The sequence below is a fragment of the Ranitomeya imitator genome, chromosome 1, assembly GCF_032444005.1.
Source record: "Ranitomeya imitator isolate aRanImi1 chromosome 1, aRanImi1.pri, whole genome shotgun sequence".
Taxonomy (NCBI): domain Eukaryota; kingdom Metazoa; phylum Chordata; class Amphibia; order Anura; family Dendrobatidae; genus Ranitomeya; species Ranitomeya imitator.
The window spans coordinates 640,239,184-640,258,168 of NC_091282.1; the positions used below are offsets into that span (position 1 = coordinate 640,239,184).

Sequence of the window (18,985 nt, forward strand, 5' to 3'; positions counted from 1 at the left end):
GTTCACTGAAGGCGTTAACTAGTGGGACAGTTTTATAGGTCGGGTCGTTACGGACGCGGCGATACTAAATATGTGTACTTTTATTGTTTTTTTTATTGAGATAAAGAAATGTATTTATAGGAACAATATATATATTTTTTTAATTTTTTGTTTAATTTTTTTTTACACATGTGAATATTTTGTTTTTACACTATTAACATTGCCCCGGGAGGGGGTGGGGGTGGGGTTGGCATCATGTTATAGTGTAGGATCGCTGATCTGACACTTTGCTGTGCACTGTGTCAGATCAGCGATTTGACGTGCACTCCTGCAGGCTTACCGGCACTTGCTCTGAGCAGGCGCTGGTAAGCCACCTCGCAGATCACATCGCGTTGCTCCGGGGGTCTCAGGGAAGCATGCAGGGAGCCCCCTCCCTGCGTGATGCTTCCCTATACCGCCGGAACACTGCGATCATGTTTGATCGCAGTGTTCCGGGGTTTAATGTGCCGGGGGCGGTCCGTGACCGCTCCTGGCACATAGTGCTGGATGTCAGCTGCGATAGTCACGGGGGAGTGCGGCCGATCGCATATGACGTACTATCCCGTCGGTGGGCATATGGGCCCACCCCACCCCGACGGGATAGTACGTTTAATGTCAGAAAGGGCAGGGCCATATTTGCCACTAGGCACTTGAGGGCATGTGCCTAGGGTGGCAGGATGCGGGGGGGGGGGGCGCACTTGAGCAAGGTTTTTTTTTTTTAGAATGTTCGGGGTCAAGCGTCCGCCCGCCCCCTCCCTGAAGACTTCATACTCACCCTCCTCCAGCGGTGCCTGCTGCAACTCCGTCTCAGCGCCAGCAGCTCGTCCTGTCCTCAGCGGTCACGTGGTACCGCTCATTAAGGTGATGAATATGGACGCATATTCATCACCTTAATGAGCGGTACCTCGTGACCACTCATACAGGAAGGAAGTCACTGCGGGGACAGAGATGCCGGGAAGTTCAGCGCTGCGCGGTGAGAGAAAGGTGAGTATGACGGGGGATAGAGGAGGACAGGGGAGGATGATGGGAGGAGTTATGTTTACAGGGTGGGAGGATGGCGTGCCTGCTATTTAGCCAGAGGCCGAGCTCAGCACAACTTTCCCTGTGCGGAGACCGTGACGTCACGGTGGGCCCCCCCTATTCCCCGAGCTATGACCTGTCACCCCCTCCCACAGAAGGGGACGAGGGGGATTCCACTCCACCTGTGTCCGCAGCCTGGCACCCCTGCACGCTGCAGACCGTGCACTGCTGCATGGCTGCCGGCGGCTAATGCCGGGCTAATGATGCGGCCTGAGAAATGGACATTCCCGCACAGGTTGGGAGGATGGGGGAGCCGTGCGCACAGGTTGGGAGGATGGGGGAGCCGTGCGCACAGGGTGGGAGGATGGGGGAGCCGTGCGCACAGGGTGGGAGGATGGGGGAGCCGTGCGCACAGGGTGGGAGGATGGGGGAGCCGTGCGCACAGGGTGGGAGGATGGGGGAGCCGTGCGCACAGGGTGGGAGGATGGGGGAGCCGTGCGCACAGGGTGGGAGGATGGGGGAGCCGTGCGCACAGGGTGGGAGGATGGGGGAGCCGTGCGCACAGGGTGGGAGGATGGGGGAGCCGTGCACACAGGGTGGGAGGATGGGGGAGCCGTGCACACAGGGTGGGAGGATGGGGGAGCCGTGCACACAGGATGGGGGAACCGTGTATACAGGATGGGAGTATGGGGGAGCCGAGCCATGCATACAGGATGGGAGGATGGGGGACATGTATGAGGAAATAGTACTGGGGAATGGGGGGCATGTATGAGGAAACAGTATGGGGGAATGGGGGGCATATGTGAGGAAACAATATGGGGGGATGGGTGCAGCCAGTATGGGGAGCGAACAAGGGAATATGTGTGGACACAGTAGGAGTAGCTGTGAAAAATGGATGTAGACAGTACGGGGAGTGAGGGTGATGGGATGTGTGCAGACACAGTATGGGGAGTCAGGTGAGCAGGCAGTATAGAAAGTGAGGGAGTAAATATATGAGGAGACAGGATGGTGATCAGGGGGGATGTGAGAGGAGACAGTATGAGGAGGGAGGGGAATAGTGTGAGGAGACAGTATAGGGGCAGAAAAGTGAGTGGGCACAGAATAGAAACTGAGTAGTGGGGGCGTAGCATGGAGGGACAGTGCAAGGGCACAGCCAGGAGGGGACAGTATACTGAGCCCTATAGAGGGACACGGTGTGAGAGGACAATGTGAAGAGGGGGGTCGGTATGGAAAGGAGAGGTCAGTGTGAAGAGCATGTACCATAAGAGGGACAGTGTGAGGTCATATTTTGTGCAGACAAAATAGTGAGGGGCAATTTTTTATTCAGGAGCATTATAATGACACTTGTATCTTTAAGGGTGTCATGTGGAGATTTTCTGCAAAAGAGCGGAGAAGATGGAAGTCTGCAGTGACAGCTGTGGATGAGAAAACTCATCATGGGGTCTGGACAAGATGAAGAAAAGAAGGAGAACGGCTCCAGAGACGACATCATCTATAAGGTACCTGGATGTAAATGTTATTTGTGATACTAACTAACTCTCATGTTTTTATTTGTTAGGAGCATTAAAGGGGATGTCCAGGTTTGTGATGAGTCTGCAGTCATTCTTTATGACTGTAGACTTCTGACTTCTCACAGTGCGCCCTGCACACTGTCAGGATTCTCTCGTGCTTGGGATTTACATTAATGCAGTCTCATACTGACTAGACATATGTGGCCTCCGTCAATGAAAATGAACTGAGTGAGGCCAGGCATGTCTAGTCAGAATGTGGTCAGAAGTATACAAATCACATGCTTGTGCTGACATCACTGTCCACCGGCAAAGGAGAATCCTAAAAGTGTGCAGGGCATGCGTTGTGAGAATTCAGAAGCCTGCGATGTCAGGATTCAGCTCTGCAGGTTCCAGTAGTCGTCACATGGACACTTCACTCATATGCGATTTTCATACTTATGGTCCTGTGACAACGAGCTTCTCTTCTGCTTTTCTCTGTTTTTCACTGATCATTGAGCGCATTAGGGAGAGGAGCTCGTGCGTACATGACTAAGTGTGCAAATCGCATAAGTCCTGTGGGGGGAGGGCACCAAAATGAATTCTTGCCCCTGGTGCCAGAAACCCTAGATACACCTCTGCTGGTATGCCACTGCGAGCGGTGATTACCGGGTCCGGTGGTGGGAGGTCTGTGCACAGGGAATGAGGCAGGGACTGAGGGTGTGCACAGCGAGAGAATGGAGACCCGGAGACTGCCCGTCCCAGTCTACGCCGTAGCCTGGAGCCTCATTATCATAGGAATATGGCAGTTAATAAATTGTTTTCCTAAAGCTTTATAGTGTAGTTATAGGTCAGAGAGGGATGGTTAGGGATGAGCTAGGAAGGTACAGGGAAAGGAAGGGATGGCTACTTGCGGACATGTGCGGCACGTGTGGTTTTGCACTTGCGGTGATACAAAAAACACTGCTGGCAGTGTTTTTTTCCATTGCTGCAAGTACCGCATTTGCCGGATCGCGACAAAACCGCAAGTGCCTAACATGTCCGCAAGTCCCATAGGGAATGAATCAGGCCGAATGCAGTTTTGCCGTAAGTGATCCATTATACAGCAGATGCGGAAAAACTGCCGGATCTGCTGTAAAAGGCGACTTTCACATCAGTGATTTATGGCAAAGTCACTGCCGACAGTGTCATACTCACCAAAAGGGGAGGTAGCACTAAAAGTGCCTAGGGCAGCAGAAACTCTAAATACGGCCCTGAGAAAGGGGTTAAGAAACACTGAGGCTATGTGCACACGTTCAGGATTTCTCGCAGAAAATTCCTGAGAATTCCGGACATTTTCTGCAAGAAAACCGCATGCGTTTTTGCCGTGGTTTTGACGCGTTTTTGATGCGTTTTTTTCCGGACACTTCCCAATGCATTTTGGAGTGGGAAATCCGCAAAAAAAAACGGAAAATTAATGAACATGCTGCGGTTTTTACTGTGATGCGTTTTTTTCGCGGAAAAAAACGCATCATGTGCACAAAACATGCAGAATTCATTCTAAATGATGGGATGCTTATTGTATGCGTTTTTTTTTGCGGTTTTATAGCGTTTTTATCGCGAAAAAACCGCAACGTGTGCACAGCCTAAAAGAAATCAAGAACATAAAATGAAAGAATGTTGTAGTCAGTATTTGTTCTTTTTTTTTTAGAACAAGCAGAGGAGAAAAATTATGGACTCACTCAATTATGTGGGAAAGAATTATGGGATCACCCTCTGAATTTCAATTCCCAAAACAAACACTTGCATCAAATTAGGTCTGCTCGTTACTCTGCCTCTAAGGGCTTGTTTTCACTTGCGAGGAACACGTCCGTGTCTCGCATGTGGAAACGAAGCTCTGGCGCCGGCACTGTGGAGCGGAGCGTGCGGCCGCATAGCAACACATGGAGTCGCACGGACGTGTTCCTCGCAAGTGAAAACAAGCCCTAAGGGTGCATGTCCACGGTCCATAATGACGGTGCTTTGGACGGAGCGGAAACCTAGCTCCGCCCAAAGCGCCACCCCCTTCTGTACGTGCGGTGATTCCGGATGTGTTCATTGCACTCATCCAGAATCGCCGCACCCCATACATAGGACTGTTATTTTACCTTGCGGCGACAGTGTCGCCACAAGGTAAACAGACATGCTGCTTTCTAAAAAGATGCGCCGCATGTCCATTAACGCAGGGCCGCCGGGTGCACATAGTGGAGATGGGAATTCATAAAATCTATATAATCGTATGCAATCCCTAAAAAAACTATAAATCTTTATTAAGAACCCACATATTGGTTCACACCACAAAAAAATGACCACAAAATCAAAAAAACATACACTGTGCTCACACATAAACACTTAATAAAAATGGGGTAACTAGGTGTCCCTAATGTATGCTATTCTCGCACCTTCCTACCTGTGGGGGAAACGATATGGCGCCCCCACTCCACGGCGGCTGTCCCTAGGGGCCCTGTAGTACCCTATATCCCCTAGGGCAGAGGTCCCCAACCGCCGGTCCGCGGACCAGGACCGGGCCGTTGAGGTTTTTCAGCCGGTCCGCGGCGCCGCTGACAGCTAGCTTCGCGGCCCTGCGCCTGGTCAGAGCACGCTCTGTGACAGCTCGCAGCTCCCGGCAGAGAACATTATGCAGGACGAGGGGGCAGCCCTCCTGCGCAGCATGGTGTGTTCCTGATGGGGTGGGGCGGCAGGCTCTCCTCACTGACACGCCCAGTGGCGTATCTAGGGGGGGGGGGCAGCCGGGGCATTTGCCCCGGGTGCAGCCGGCAGGGAGGGGCGCAGTCGGGCCGCCTCATTCGGCGGTCCGCAGTGTCTCCCCCCGGCGGCTGCATTCTGCCGTCCCCGGTCAGGGAGTCAGCTGTTCTCTGTGCCGACTGTCAAGCTGACAGCCGGCACAGAGAAGCTGCAGAGCGCCGGATCCCAATGTGTGCAGAGGTGGAGGGGAGCCCCTGCAGGGTGGCTGCGGTAGGCAGGGAGAAATCCGTGCAGCTCCGCTGCCCAGCGATCTGTCTTCCTGCTTCCTCTCACACAGACGCGCCGCTGGATGACGTCATCATTCAGCGGCCGGCTGTGTCAGAGGAAGGCAATGAGATGCTGTGGTAGAGTGCGAGGAGAGGTGAGAGGGGTGTGTGAATGTGTGTGTGTGTGTGTGTGAATGTGTGTGTGTGTGTGTGTGTGTGAGAATGTGTGTGTGTGAGAATGTGTGTGTGTGAATGTGTGAATCAAATTCTCATTATAAATGTCATAATTACATGATAAGTATGCACTAAGCTCCACCCCTTCATAACTCCACCCCCATATGACCAGAGCCCCACCCCCACCCCACCGGGCCATGGAAAACTGGTCTTGCTTAAAGCCGGTCCCTGGGGCAAAAAAGGTTGGGGACCTCTGCCCTAGGGAAACCCACTACCCACAGATTAGGGAAACCGCTGTAGATAGACAGACGTGCTCCTATGCTAAAGGAACCCTAGATCCCCACAAGTATAAAAACAAAATAAGGAACACAGTAGGCAAAAAATGTTGGCATTATTGGCGATAAAGGAGAGGGATATTTAGCCTAAATGCTTATAGGGCCATAATATCTGTGATAGGAGAGTCAATTGTAGTGCCCCAATACAGCCACAGACATGTCCATATATAAAATATCTCCGCTATAGCAAAGGACTGAAAGCACTTATCTCCCTTCGCCTGCCAGTTGCCATACAGATGAGGCGCTCCTCATCTGTATGGCAACTGGCAGGCGAAGGGAGATAAGTGCTTTCAGTCCTTTGCTATAGCGGAGATATTTTATATATGGACATGTCTGTGGCTGTATTGGGGCACTACAATTGACTCTCCTATCACAGATATTATGGCCCTATAAGCATTTAGGCTAAATAGCCCTCTCCTTTATCGCCAATAATGCCAACATTTTTTGCCTACTGTGTTCCTTATTTTGTTTTTATACTTGTGGGGATCTAGGGTTCCTTTAGCATAGGAGCACGTCTGTCTATCTACAGCGGTTTCCCTAATCTGTGGGTAGTGGGTTTCCCTAGGGGATATAGGGTACTACAGGGCCCCTAGGGACAGCCGCCGTGGAGTGGGGGCGCCATATCGTTTCCCCTATAGGGTGCCAACCCCCACAGGTAGGAAGGTGCGAGAATAGCATACATTAGGGACACCTAGTTACCCCATTTTTATTAAGTGTTTATGTGTGAGCACAGTGTATGTTTTTTTTTATTTTGTGGTCATTTTTTTGTGGTGTGATCCAATATGTGGGTTCTTAATAAAGATTTATAGTTTTTTAGGGATTGCATACGATTATATATTTTTGAGACCCTAGTTATACAATTTCTTTTTCTAAATATGAATTCATAAAATCGTCTCACCTATGCTGTAACATCTGGACGCTGCGGGTTGATCGCTGCGGTTGTTCACAGCGTTCAATCTGCAGCTAATCCGGATGTAATACTGAACGTGGATACACACCCTAAAAAGGAGTGATCACACCTTGGAAAGCTGTTGCACCAAGTGGACTGACATGAATCATGGCTCCAACACGAGAGATGTCAATTGGAACAAAGGAGAGGATTATCAAACTCTTAAAAGAGGGTAAGGCTATGTGCACACGTTGTGGATTTTCCCGCGGATCCGCAGCATTTTCGACATTGCAGATCAGCAGTTTTCATGCGTTTAACAGTAGTATGTAAACCTATGGAAAACCAAATCCGCCGTGCACATGCTGCTGAAAAAAAATCCGGAAACGCAGCGGTGTTTTTTCCGAATGTCAATTCTTTGTGAGGATCTGCAGCGTTTCTGCACCCATTGACTTGCAGTGAGTCAGGCACATCTGCAGCAAAACCGCAGATGTAAAAATCTGCGGTTTAGCTGTGGATGAAATGCTGTAGATCGGGAGGAGGGAAGTGTGTGGGCGGAGCTATGTGTGTCCGGGGGTCTGCCGGGGCTGTCCGAGGGTTGCGGGCTATCCATGGGTGTGCGGGGGTCTGCGAGCTGTGTGGGTGTCCAAGGGTCTGCGGGCTGTCCGTCGGGCTGTATGTGGGTGTCTTCCGGGGGTCTGCGGTGCGTGTGCAGACATTGTCTGATGGGACTACCAAGTCCCATCCGGCTATGCCTGCTACAGTGACAGTGATTGACACATTAGCCAATGATGGGACAGTAGTAGTCCCATCAACCAGTTATTGTGTTGAATGTACAAAAAGAAAAAGCCCACATATACAGTACATACAACATGCAGTACATAATAATCTTTATTTTTATATAGCGCTAACATATTCCGCAGCGCTTTACACACATCATCACTGTCCCCGATGAGGCTCACAATTTAAATTCCCTATCAGTATGTCTTTGGAATGTGGGAAGAAACTGGAATACCCGGAGGAAAACCAAGCAAACACGGGGAGAACATTAAAACTCCTTGCAGATGTTGTCCTTGGTGGGATTTGAACCCAGGACTCCAGCGCTGCAAGTCCTCAGTGCTAACCATTGATCCACCGTGCTGCAGTACATACAACATGCAGAACATACAATATGCAGTACATACTCACCAATCACCTTGCTCCCGAAGCCATCAATCACCTGTGAAAATATTAAACCAACCGTATACTCCCTGATCCGCAGTAATCCAATTAATATGCGTGTCCCATGACGATCTCCCGTGGAGCGCTGCCACATCAGCTGATGCGACCACTCTCCAGGGGCTCCAGCGATACAATGACGGAAGGTATCCTTCCGCACTGTATCTTTGCGCCACTGTGAGTATAGTTCATACTCTCACTTGCAGCACTGCTGCGTGGGAAAATTCCCACACAGCATTGCCATAAAGTGAGAGCAATGAACTAAGGTAACCTCTTCAGTGATGCACTGCAGGAGCCATTGTCTCATTGGGCAAGGTGATGATGCTGGAACTTTTGTTTGGTGCCATTCCAATGATATTTATAGTGACTGCCAGAAGAGAACATGCAAATTTCCACAGTCATTGATGATATGAGGCTGCATATCAGGTAAAGGCACTGGGGAGATGGCTGTCATTACATCTTCAAAAAATGCACAAGTTTGTTAATACTTTGGACACTTTTCTTATCCCATCAATTGAAAGGATGTTTGGGGATGATGAAATCATTTTTCAAGATGATAATGCATCCTGCCATAGAGCTAAACTGTGAAAACATTCCTTGAAAGACACATAAGGTCAATGTCATGGCCTGCAAATAGTCCGGATCTCAATCCAATTGAAAATCTTTGGTGGAAGTTGAAGAAAATGGTCCATGACAAGGCTCCAACCTGCAAAGCTGATCTGGCAACAACAATCAGAGAAATTGGAGCCAGATTGATGAAGAATCCTGTGTGACGCTCATTAAGTCCATGCCTCAGAGACTGCAAGCTGTTATAAAAGCCAGAGGTGGTGCAACTAAATACTAGTGATGTGTTGGAGTGTTTTTTTTGTTGTTGTTTTGTTTTTCATGATTCCATAATTTTTCCCCTCTGCTTGTTCTAAAAAAGTAACCATTACTGACTACCACATTTTTTGTAATTAATTTCTTTTAGTGTTTCTTAAACCCAGAAAGTTGCCATTTGAAATGACTTTAGTTTTGTGCCATGTCTGTGATCTGCTTTTTTTTCATAAAAAAAAAAAATAAAAAACTGAATGAACATCCTCCAAGGCTGGTGATTACGTACGGTAATTTTTGCCAGTGGTTGTATAATTTTTTTTTTTTTATATTCCAAATTTGTGTTCTCTATCACCCAGTTTTCCTCACAGAGGAATGGAAAGGATTCTTTACAGTACGAGCACTGTGTAACCATGCGTCTGTGTGTTATAGGTGATGTCGCTTTCTCGCCAACCAACTCTGGGACGCCATTTACCATCGGATGAAGCAGGGACGATACACGTTATTTAGTTTTCAGCCCACGCCGGTGAAGGAGCCATCATGGCCGACCCATTCATAAACATAGACATGTCCTCCGGCTTCTCGAGGGCACAGAGCGGCCAAGGAAATCGAAAGCACAAGGAATTTTTGAAAAAGCGGAAGTATCTGGAGAAACGCGGATTCCTCAAGCAAAAACAGCTACCGAATAAGAGACCGGGGCAGCCGAAAAATGCGTGGGAGTGCGGTCGGCACAACGGGCAGGCGGAGAGTCATGGGCAGCGGAAACATCAGGGGGTACTGGATGGGTCATCTCGGACTGTGACTGCAAGCGCACCACACCAACCGGGGACGTTAAGCATCAGTATAAACTGTGCCGCTAATCATCCTGCCGCCCCCTCCAAAGACTGCAATGCCCCCGCAATGAACAACATCAAAGAACCTGCCAAGCCCCTCATACCGCAGCGCAACCTGCTTAGCGAGTATGAAAGCGGCCTCTCCGCTGCCATGTCAGTGCCCAGCCACAAGCTGCTTGCTATTGACTGTGAAATGGTGGGCACAGGGTTTAGGGGCCAAAACAGCGCCCTGGCGCGGTGCAGCGTCGTGAATTACCATGGTGACGTGGTGTATGACAAGTACATAAGGCCCGTCTGCCCAGTCACTGACTTCAGGACCAAATGGAGTGGGATCCGGAGGGAACATTTATCCAACGCCACCCCCTTCAGCGTAGCACAAAAAGAGGTAAGCTTGCTTTCAGGGAAAAGAGGAATGGAGCATGCTGGATTTCAACATGCCCAATCTTTGTTTTACGCCGCCACCAGCCATGTCAGCTATCCGCCTACTCCCCTCTAATAATAATAATAATAATTTTATTTATATAGCGCCAACATATTCCGCAGCGCTTTACAAATTATAGAGGGGACTTGTACAGACAATAAACATTACATCATAACAGAAATACAGTTCAAAACAGATACCAGGAGGAGTGAGGGCCCTGCTCGCAAGCTTACAAACTATGGGGAAAAGGGGAGACACGAGAGGTGGATGGTAACAATTGCTTTAGTTATTCGGACCAGCTATAGTGTAAGGCTCAGGTGTTCATGTAAAGCTGCATGAACCAGTTACCTGCCTAAGTATGTAGCAGTACAGACACAGAGGGCTAATACTGCATAAAGTGTATGAGAACATGATGCGAGGAACCTTTTTTTTTTTTTTTTTATTATAAATAGGCCACACAGGGATCGTTAGGTTAATGCATTGAGGCGGTAGGCCAGTCTGAACAAATGAGTTTTTAGGGCACGCTTAAAACTGTGGGGATTGGGGATTAATCGTATTAACCTAGGTAGTGCATTCCAAAGAATCGGCGCAGCACGTGTAAAGTCTTGGAGACGGGAGTGGGAGGTTCTGATTATTGAGGATGCTAACCTGAGGTCATTAGCGGAGCGGAGGGCACGGGTAGGGTGGTAGACTGATACCAGGGAGGAGATGTAGGGTGGTGCTGAGCCATGGAGTGCTTTGTGGATGAGGGTAGTAGTTTTGTACTGGATTCTGGAGTGGATGGGTAGCCAGTGTAATGACTGGCACAGGGTAGAGGCATTGGTGTAACGGTTGGTGAGGAATATGATCCTGGCTGCAGCATTCAGGACAGATTGGAGCGGGGAGAGTTTTGCAAGAGGGAGACCGATTAGTAGAGAGTTACAATAGTCCAGACGAGAATGAATAAGTGAAACAGTCAGAGTTTTTGCAGAGTCGAAATTAAGAAAAGGGCGAATTCTAGAAATGTTTTTGAGATGCAGGTAAGAAGAGCGAGCCAGTGATCGGATGTAGGGGGTGAATGAAAGGTCAGAATCAAGGATGACCCCAAGGCAGCGGGCATGTTGCTTTGGAGTAATGGTGGAACCGCACACGGAGATGGCAATGTCAGGCAAAGGTAGGTTAGTAGAGGGAGAGAACACGAGGAGTTCAGTTTTTGACAGGTTTAGTTTCAGATAGAGGGAGGACATGATGTTAGAGACAGCGGTAAGACAATCACTGGTGTTTTCTAAAAAGGTCGGTGTGATATCGGGAGCAGAAGTGTATAATTGGGTGTCGTCAGCATAGAGATGGTACTGGAAACCAAATCTACTGATTGTTTGTCCAATAGGGGCAGTATACAACGAGAAGAGTAGGGGGCCTAGGACTGATCCTTGAGGAACCCCAACAGTAAGGGGAAGGTGAGAGGAGGAGGAACCAGCAAAACATACAGTGAAGGATCGGTCAGAGAGATAGGAGGAGAACCAGGAGAGAACGGTGTCCTTGAGGCCGATGGAGCGGAGCATAGTGAGGAGGAGCTGATGATCCACAGTGTCAAATGCTGCAGAGAGATCCAAGAGAATTAGCATGGAGTAGTGACCATTAGATTTAGCTGTTAGTAGGTCATTAGAGACTTTAATGAGGGCAGTTTCAGTAGAGTGTAAAGAGCGGAAGCCAGATTGAAGAGGGTCGAGAAGAGAGTTATCTGAGAGATAGCGGGTAAGACGGGAGTGGACCAGGCGTTCGAGGAGTTTAGAGATGAAGGGAAGATTAGAGACAGGTCTATAATTAGCGGCACAGTTTTGATCGAGGGATGGTTTTTTAAGTAATGGATGTATGATGGCATGCTTAAATGAGGAGGGAAAAATACCGGAAGTGAGGGAAAGGTTGAATATTTTTGTTAGGTGAGAGGTGATAGCCGGGGAAAGGGACTGGAGGAGATGTGACGGAATGGGGTCACTGGTGCAAGTGGTCGGGCGCGAAGATGCAAGGAGCCTGCTTACTTCTTCTTCTGTAACTGCTTCAAAGTCAGAGAGTGAACTAGATGCAGTGGGGGAGGGAGGACAGTGCATGGTATGAAGAGATTGGGAGATGATTTCCTGTCGAATGTGGTCAATTTTTTCTTTGAAGTAATTGGCCAGATCGTCAGCACGGAGATCCGTGGTTGGGGCCTGCTCTCTTGGGTTGAGTAGGGACTGGAACGTGTCAAAGAGACGTTTAGGGTTATTGGACAGGGAGGTGATGAGGGTGTTGAAGTAGGTTTGTTTGGAGAGGTGAAGGGCAGAATTGTATGTCTTTAGCATGAACTTATAATGGATGAAATCTTTGGGTAGATTAGATTTTCTCCACAGACGTTCTGCGCACCTGGAGCACCGCTGCAGGAAACGTGTTTGCAGCGTGTGCCACGGTTGTTGCCGTCTGTGCCGAGTTGTTTTATGTATAGGAGGAGCAGCTTCATCCAGAGCACTTTGCAGGGTTTCATTGTAATGCTTCAATGCAGAATCAGGACATGAGATGGAGGAAATAGGGGCCAATGAGGACTGCAAGTTCATCATAAGTTTCTGGGTGTTAATGGCCTGTATGTTTCTATAGGTGTGGAAAGTGGGGGTGACCTGAGCGGGATGGCAGTTCTTGATAGAGAATGAAAGAAGGTTGTGGTCAGAGAGCGGGAGAGGGGAGTTTGTGAAGTCATCCACTGAGCAAAGTCGGGAGAAGACCAAGTCAAGGGAGTTTCCATCTTCATGTGTTGGAGAGTTAGTATGCTGCGAGAGGCCAAAAGAGGAGGATAGAGATAAAAGGTGAGAAGCAGATGGGGAGAGGGGAGAGGCAATGGGGATGTTGAAATCACCCATGATAAGGGTGGGGGTGTCACAGGAGAGAAAGTGTGGAAGCCAGGTGGCAAAGTGATCCAGGAACTGATGAGAGGGGCCGGGAGGACGATACACCACCGCCACTCGCATGGAGAAGGGGACGTAGAGTCTGACCACATGGACCTCAAAGGAAGGGAAGACAAGTGAGGGTACTTGGGGGATAACTTGGAAAGTACATTTGGGTGAAAGGAGCAGACCAACGCCTCCACCTGCTCTGTTGTCTGATCTTGGGGTATGAGAAAAGTGTAGTCCACCATATGAAAGAGCAGCAGCAGCGGTGGTGTCTGACTGCTGGATCCAGGTTTCAGTAAGAGCCAGGAGATTAAGAGAATTAGAAAGGAAGAAGTCATGAATGAAGGAGAGTTTATTACACACAGAGCGAGAATTCCAAAGGGCACAATTGAAAGAGACAGCAGGCATGCAGGGAATATTAATAAGGTTAGAGGGGTTTCTGGGTGTAGCAATTGGGAGGTTTGACTGGCTATAACATGGGGGGCCGGGGTTTGGAGATATGTCTCCAGCGACTAGGAGAAGGAGGATCGAAAGAGTGAGCAGATGGTTAAGTGATTTGTGAGAGCGTCTCTTGTGTTGGATGTTGGGACTGAATGGATCTGTGCTGTTAAGCAATGTGAATAGAGCATGAGTGCTATACATAGGAGAGGCAAGGACAGAGGGGCCGATATGGATGGAGTGTAGAGAGTTAATGCAAGGGCGGTGAATGTGAGTGAATGCAGCAGCCAGAATATAGATTATACAAATAAATATGGTGAGTATTTGTGCTGTTTCAAGTGAATATGGATTAGATTTTGTTTTTCTTACCTGTCTCCTGCCCTGTGTAACTGCCATGTTATAACTGCCAAGTACTTAGAAAAAAAAGTACTTTGAATAAAAAATACACGACTAACAGTGCACGAATGCACCCCTGCACGAATGCATCCCCAAGCTACATCTACATTTATAGAAGGCTAGCCCTTAGATCTCTTTTTTTTTTTTTTTTTTTGTGTTAAAGCTCGTTAGCAATCAATCTAACTCAGTTGAGACAACAGGACACAATAAATGTAGTGATCAGATAAACAAATGTCCAGGTCTACATGGATCATAAAGCACTTTGAAACAGTTATGTGATCTCTCTGAGTAAGGACATGCAAAAGTGAGTTAAATATCTATAAACACAAAGGCATAATAGTATGACTAACATATATAGATACATGCAGGATTCAATGCCGAAGATAGAATGACTCAGATACCATCCAAGCTGCTTGCTGTCAGGGACTGGAGCAATAGATATGCAGGATATTTCAGCTCAGAGAATGAATGATATGTTTACCATCCAAGCTGCTTGCTGTCAGGGACTGGAGCAATAGACATGCAGGATATTTCAGCTCTAAGCCCCAACACCCACGTGTATCAACTTATTTAACCAATTCCTGCCTAGTCTGAATGGCCGCCTTTTAGAGGTTGATGGCGTAATGGTTCATCAGTGCTTGATTGGTGCTGTCTGATTTCTAAGCACTCCACTTCAGCACAGCACCAGTCATCCAATTGTGGCGATGTCTGGTACTGCAGCTCAGTCCTAGCTACCACATACTTGGTGTGGCCTCGACTGTAATTGTCTGAACTATTAGATTATTAAAATACTTATTCCTTATGGGGAATATAAAAATGGCAAAATCTTTTCTTTTTTTCGGGTGGGTGCGAGAGTTACATCGTTTTTCCTTCCAAGAAAAAGTAATAGTTATGGCTCTTGGAATAAGATACTTTAGACATGTTGTGCCCTACAGGTACCACTAGAGGGAGCACACGGTATAGAGGTAGTGACCTGAAGGTACCTTTAGAGGGAGCTCGCAGTATAGAGGTAGTTGTCTGCAGGTATTACTAGGGGGAGCGCACGGTATGAATGTAGTGACCTGCAGGTACAGTATCACTAGCAGGAGCCCACGCTATAGATGTAGTGACCTGCAGGTATCACTAGAGGGAGCCCACGGTATTGATGTAGTGACTTGCAGGTATCGCTAGAGGGAGCCCACACTATAGATGTAGTGACCTGCAGGTATCACTAGAGGGAGCCCACAGTATTGATGTAGTGACCTGCAGGTATCACTAGAGGGAGCCCATGCTATAGATGTAGTGACCTGTAGGTATCGCTAGAGAGCCCACGCTATAGATGTAGTGACCTGCAGGTATCACTAGAGGGAGCACACAGTATAGATGTAGTGACCTGCAGGTATCACTAGAGAGAGCCCACGCTATAGATGTAGTGACCTGCAGGTATCACTAGAGAGCCCATGCTATAGATGTAGTGACCTGCAGGTATCACTAGAGGGAGCACACAGTATAGATGTAGTGACCTGCAGGTATCACTAGAGAGAGCCCATGCTATAGATGTAGTGACCTGCAGGTATCACTAGAGGGAGCACACAGTATAGATGTAGTGACCTGCAGGTATCACTAGAGAGAGCCCATGCTATAGATGTAGTGACCTGCAGGTATCACTAGAGGGAGCACACAGTATAGATGTAGTGACCTGCAGGTATCACTAGAGAGAGCCCATGCTATAGATGTAGTGACCTGCAGGTATCACTAGAGGGAGCACACAGTATAGATGTAGTGATCTGCAGGAATCACTAGAGGGAGCCCATGCTATAGATGTAGTGACTTGCAGGTATCACTAGAGGGAGCCCACGCTATAGATGTAGTGACCTGTAGGTATCGCTAGAGAGCCCACGCTATAGATGTAGTGACCTGCAGGTATCACTAGAGGGAGCCCACGCTATAGATGTAGTGACCTGCAGGTATCACTAGAGGGAGCCCACGCTATAGATGTAGTGACCTGCAGGTATCACTAGAGAGAGCCCATGCTATAGATGTAGTGACCTGCAGGTATCACTAGAGAGAGCCCACGCTATAGATGTAGTGACCTGCAGGTATCACTAGAGAGAGCCCATGCTATAGATGTAGTGACTTGCAGGTATCACTAGAGAGAGCCCACGCTATAGATGTAGTGACCTGCAGGTATCACTAGAGGGAGCCCATGCTATAGATGTAGTGACCTGTAGGTATCGCTAGAGAGCCCACGCTATAGATGTAGTGACCTGCAGGTATTGCTAGAGAGAGCCCACGCTATAGATGTAGTGACCTGCAGGTATCGCTAGAGAGAGCCCATGCTATAGATGTAGTGACCTGCAGGTATCACTAGAGGGAGCACACAGTATAGATGTAGTGACCTGCAGGTATCACTAGAGGGAGCCCATGCTATAGATGTAGTGACCTGCAGGTATCACTAGAGAGAGCCCATGCTATAGATGTAGTGACCTGCAGGTATCACTAGAGGGAGCACACAGTATAGATGTAGTGACCTGCAGGTATCACTAGAGGGAGCCCATGCTATAGATGTAGTGACCTGCAGGTATCACTAGAGAGCCCATGCTATAGATGTAGTGACCTGCAGGTATCACTAGAGGGAGCACACAGTATAGATATAGTGATCTGCAGGTATCACTAGAGGGAGCCCATGCTATAGATGTAGTGACTTGCAGGTATCACTAGAGGGAGCCCACGCTATAGATGTAGTGACCTGCAGGTATCACTAGAGGGAGCCCACGCTATAGATGTAGTGACCTGCAGGTATCACTAGAGGGAGCCCATGCTATAGATGTAGTGACCTGTAGGTATCGCTAGAGAGCCCACGCTATAGATGTAGTGACCTGCAGGTATTGCTAGAGAGAGCCCACGCTATAGATGTAGTGACCTGCAGGTATCGCTAGAGAGAGCCCATGCTATAGATGTAGTGACCTGCAGGTATCACTAGAGGGAGCACACAGTATAGATGTAGTGACCTGCAGGTATCACTAGAGGGAGCCCATGCTATAGATGTAGTGACCTGCAGGTATCACTAGAGGGAGCCCACGCTATAGATGTAGTGACCTGCAGATATCACTAGAGGGAGCCCAAGCTATAGATGTAGTGACCTGCAGGTATCACTAGAGGGAGCCCATGCTATAGATGTAGAGACCTGCAGGTATCACTAGAGGGAGCACACAGTATAGATGTAGTGACCTGCAGGTATCACTAGAGGGAGCCCACGCTATAGATGTAGTGACCTGCAGGTATCACTAGAGGGAGCCCAAGCTATAGATGTAGTGACCTGCAGGTATCACTAGAGGGAGCCCATGCTATAGATGTAGAGACCTGCAGGTATCACTAGAGGGAGCACACAGTATAGATGTAGTGACCTGCAGGTATCACTAGAGAGAGCCCATGCTATAGATGTAGTGACCTGCAGGTATCACTAGAGGGAGCCCATGCTATAGATGTAGTGACCTGCAGGTATCACTAGAGAGAGCCCATGCTATAGATGTAGTGACCTGCAGAAATCACTAGAGAGAGCCCATGCTATAGATGTAGTGACCTGCAGGTATCACTAGAGGGAGCCCACGCTATAGATGTAGTGACTTGCAGGTATCACTAGAGGGAGCCCACGCTATAGATGTAGTGACCTGCAGGTATCACTAGAGAGAGCCCACGCTATAGATGTAGTGACTTGCAGGTATCACTAGAGAGAGCCCACGCTATAGATGTAGTGACCTGCAGGTATCACTAGAGAGAGCCCATGCTATAGATGTAGTGACCTGCAGGTATCACTAGAGGGAGCACACAGTATAGATGTAGTGACCTGCAGGTATCACTAGAGGGAGCCCATGCTATAGATGTAGTGACCTGCAGGTATCACTAGAGAGCCCATGCTATAGATGTAGTGACCTGCAGGTATCACTAGAGGGAGCACACAGTATAGATATAGTGATCTGCAGGTATCACTAGAGGGAGCCCATGCTATAGATGTAGTGACTTGCAGGTATCACTAGAGGGAGCCCACGCTATAGATGTAGTGACCTGCAGGTATCACTAGAGGGAGCCCAAGCTATAGATGTAGTGACCTGCAGGTATCACTAGAGGGAGCCCATGCTATAGATGTAGAGACCTGCAGGTATCACTAGAGGGAGCACACAGTATAGATGTAGTGACCTGCAGGTATCACTAGAGGGAGCCCACGCTATAGATGTAGTGACCTGCAGGTATCACTAGAGGGAGCCCAAGCTATAGATGTAGTGATCTGCAGGTATCACTAGAGGGAGCCCAAGCTATAGATGTAGTGACCTGCAGGTATCACTAGAGGGAGCCCATGCTATAGATGTAGAGACCTGCAGGTATCACTAGAGGGAGCACACAGTATAGATGTAGTGACCTGCAGGTATCACTAGAGAGAGCCCATGCTATAGATGTAGTGACCTGCAGGTATCACTAGAGGGAGCCCATGATATAGATGTAGTGACCTGCAGGTATCACTAGAGAGAGCCCATGCTATAGATGTAGTGACCTGCAGAAATCACTAGAGAGAGCCCACGCTATAGATGTAGTGACCTGCAGGTATCACTAGAGGGAGCCCACGCTATAGATGTAGTGACCTGCAGGTATCACTAGAGGGAGCCCACGCTATAGATGTAGTGACCTGCAGGTATCACTAGAGGGAGCCCACGCTATAGATGTAGTGACCTGCAGGTATCACTAGAGAGAGCCCACGCTATAGATGTAGTGACTTGCAGGTATCACTAGAGAGAGCCCACGCTATAGATGTAGTGACCTGCAGGTATCACTAGAGAGAGCCCACGCTATAGATGTAGTGACTTGCAGGTATCACTAGAGAGAGCCCACGCTATAGATGTAGTGACCTGCAGGTATCACTAGAGGGAGCCCAAGCTATAGATGTAGTGACCTGCAGGTATCACTAGAGGAAGCACACAGTATAAACATTGTTGCATCTTGCAGGCACCACTTAGAGGAAGCCCACAGCATAAATAGACATGTTGCAACATGCAGCATTCACTGAGGGAGCACACCACTTATTTAA

The 18,985-nt window shown here is 48.5% G+C and overlaps 1 protein-coding gene across 3 annotated transcripts in view; it reads left to right on the plus strand.

Moving 5' to 3' along the window:
- The window catches only part of ISG20L2 (interferon stimulated exonuclease gene 20 like 2), a 33,057-nt gene that overhangs the window by 12,640 nt on the left and 1,432 nt on the right, over positions 1-18,985 (plus strand). For 2 of the 3 annotated variants that reach the window (XM_069727606.1, XM_069727622.1), the window contains exon 2: positions 9,374-10,159. In XM_069727606.1, the coding sequence (XP_069583707.1) occupies positions 9,482-10,159 (678 nt within the window). In that variant the 5' untranslated portion in view covers positions 9,374-9,481. Of the gene's footprint in view, positions 1-2,395; positions 2,538-9,373; positions 10,160-18,985 lie in introns of all 3 variants that reach the window. The other variant, XM_069727614.1, reaches the window with a different exon arrangement.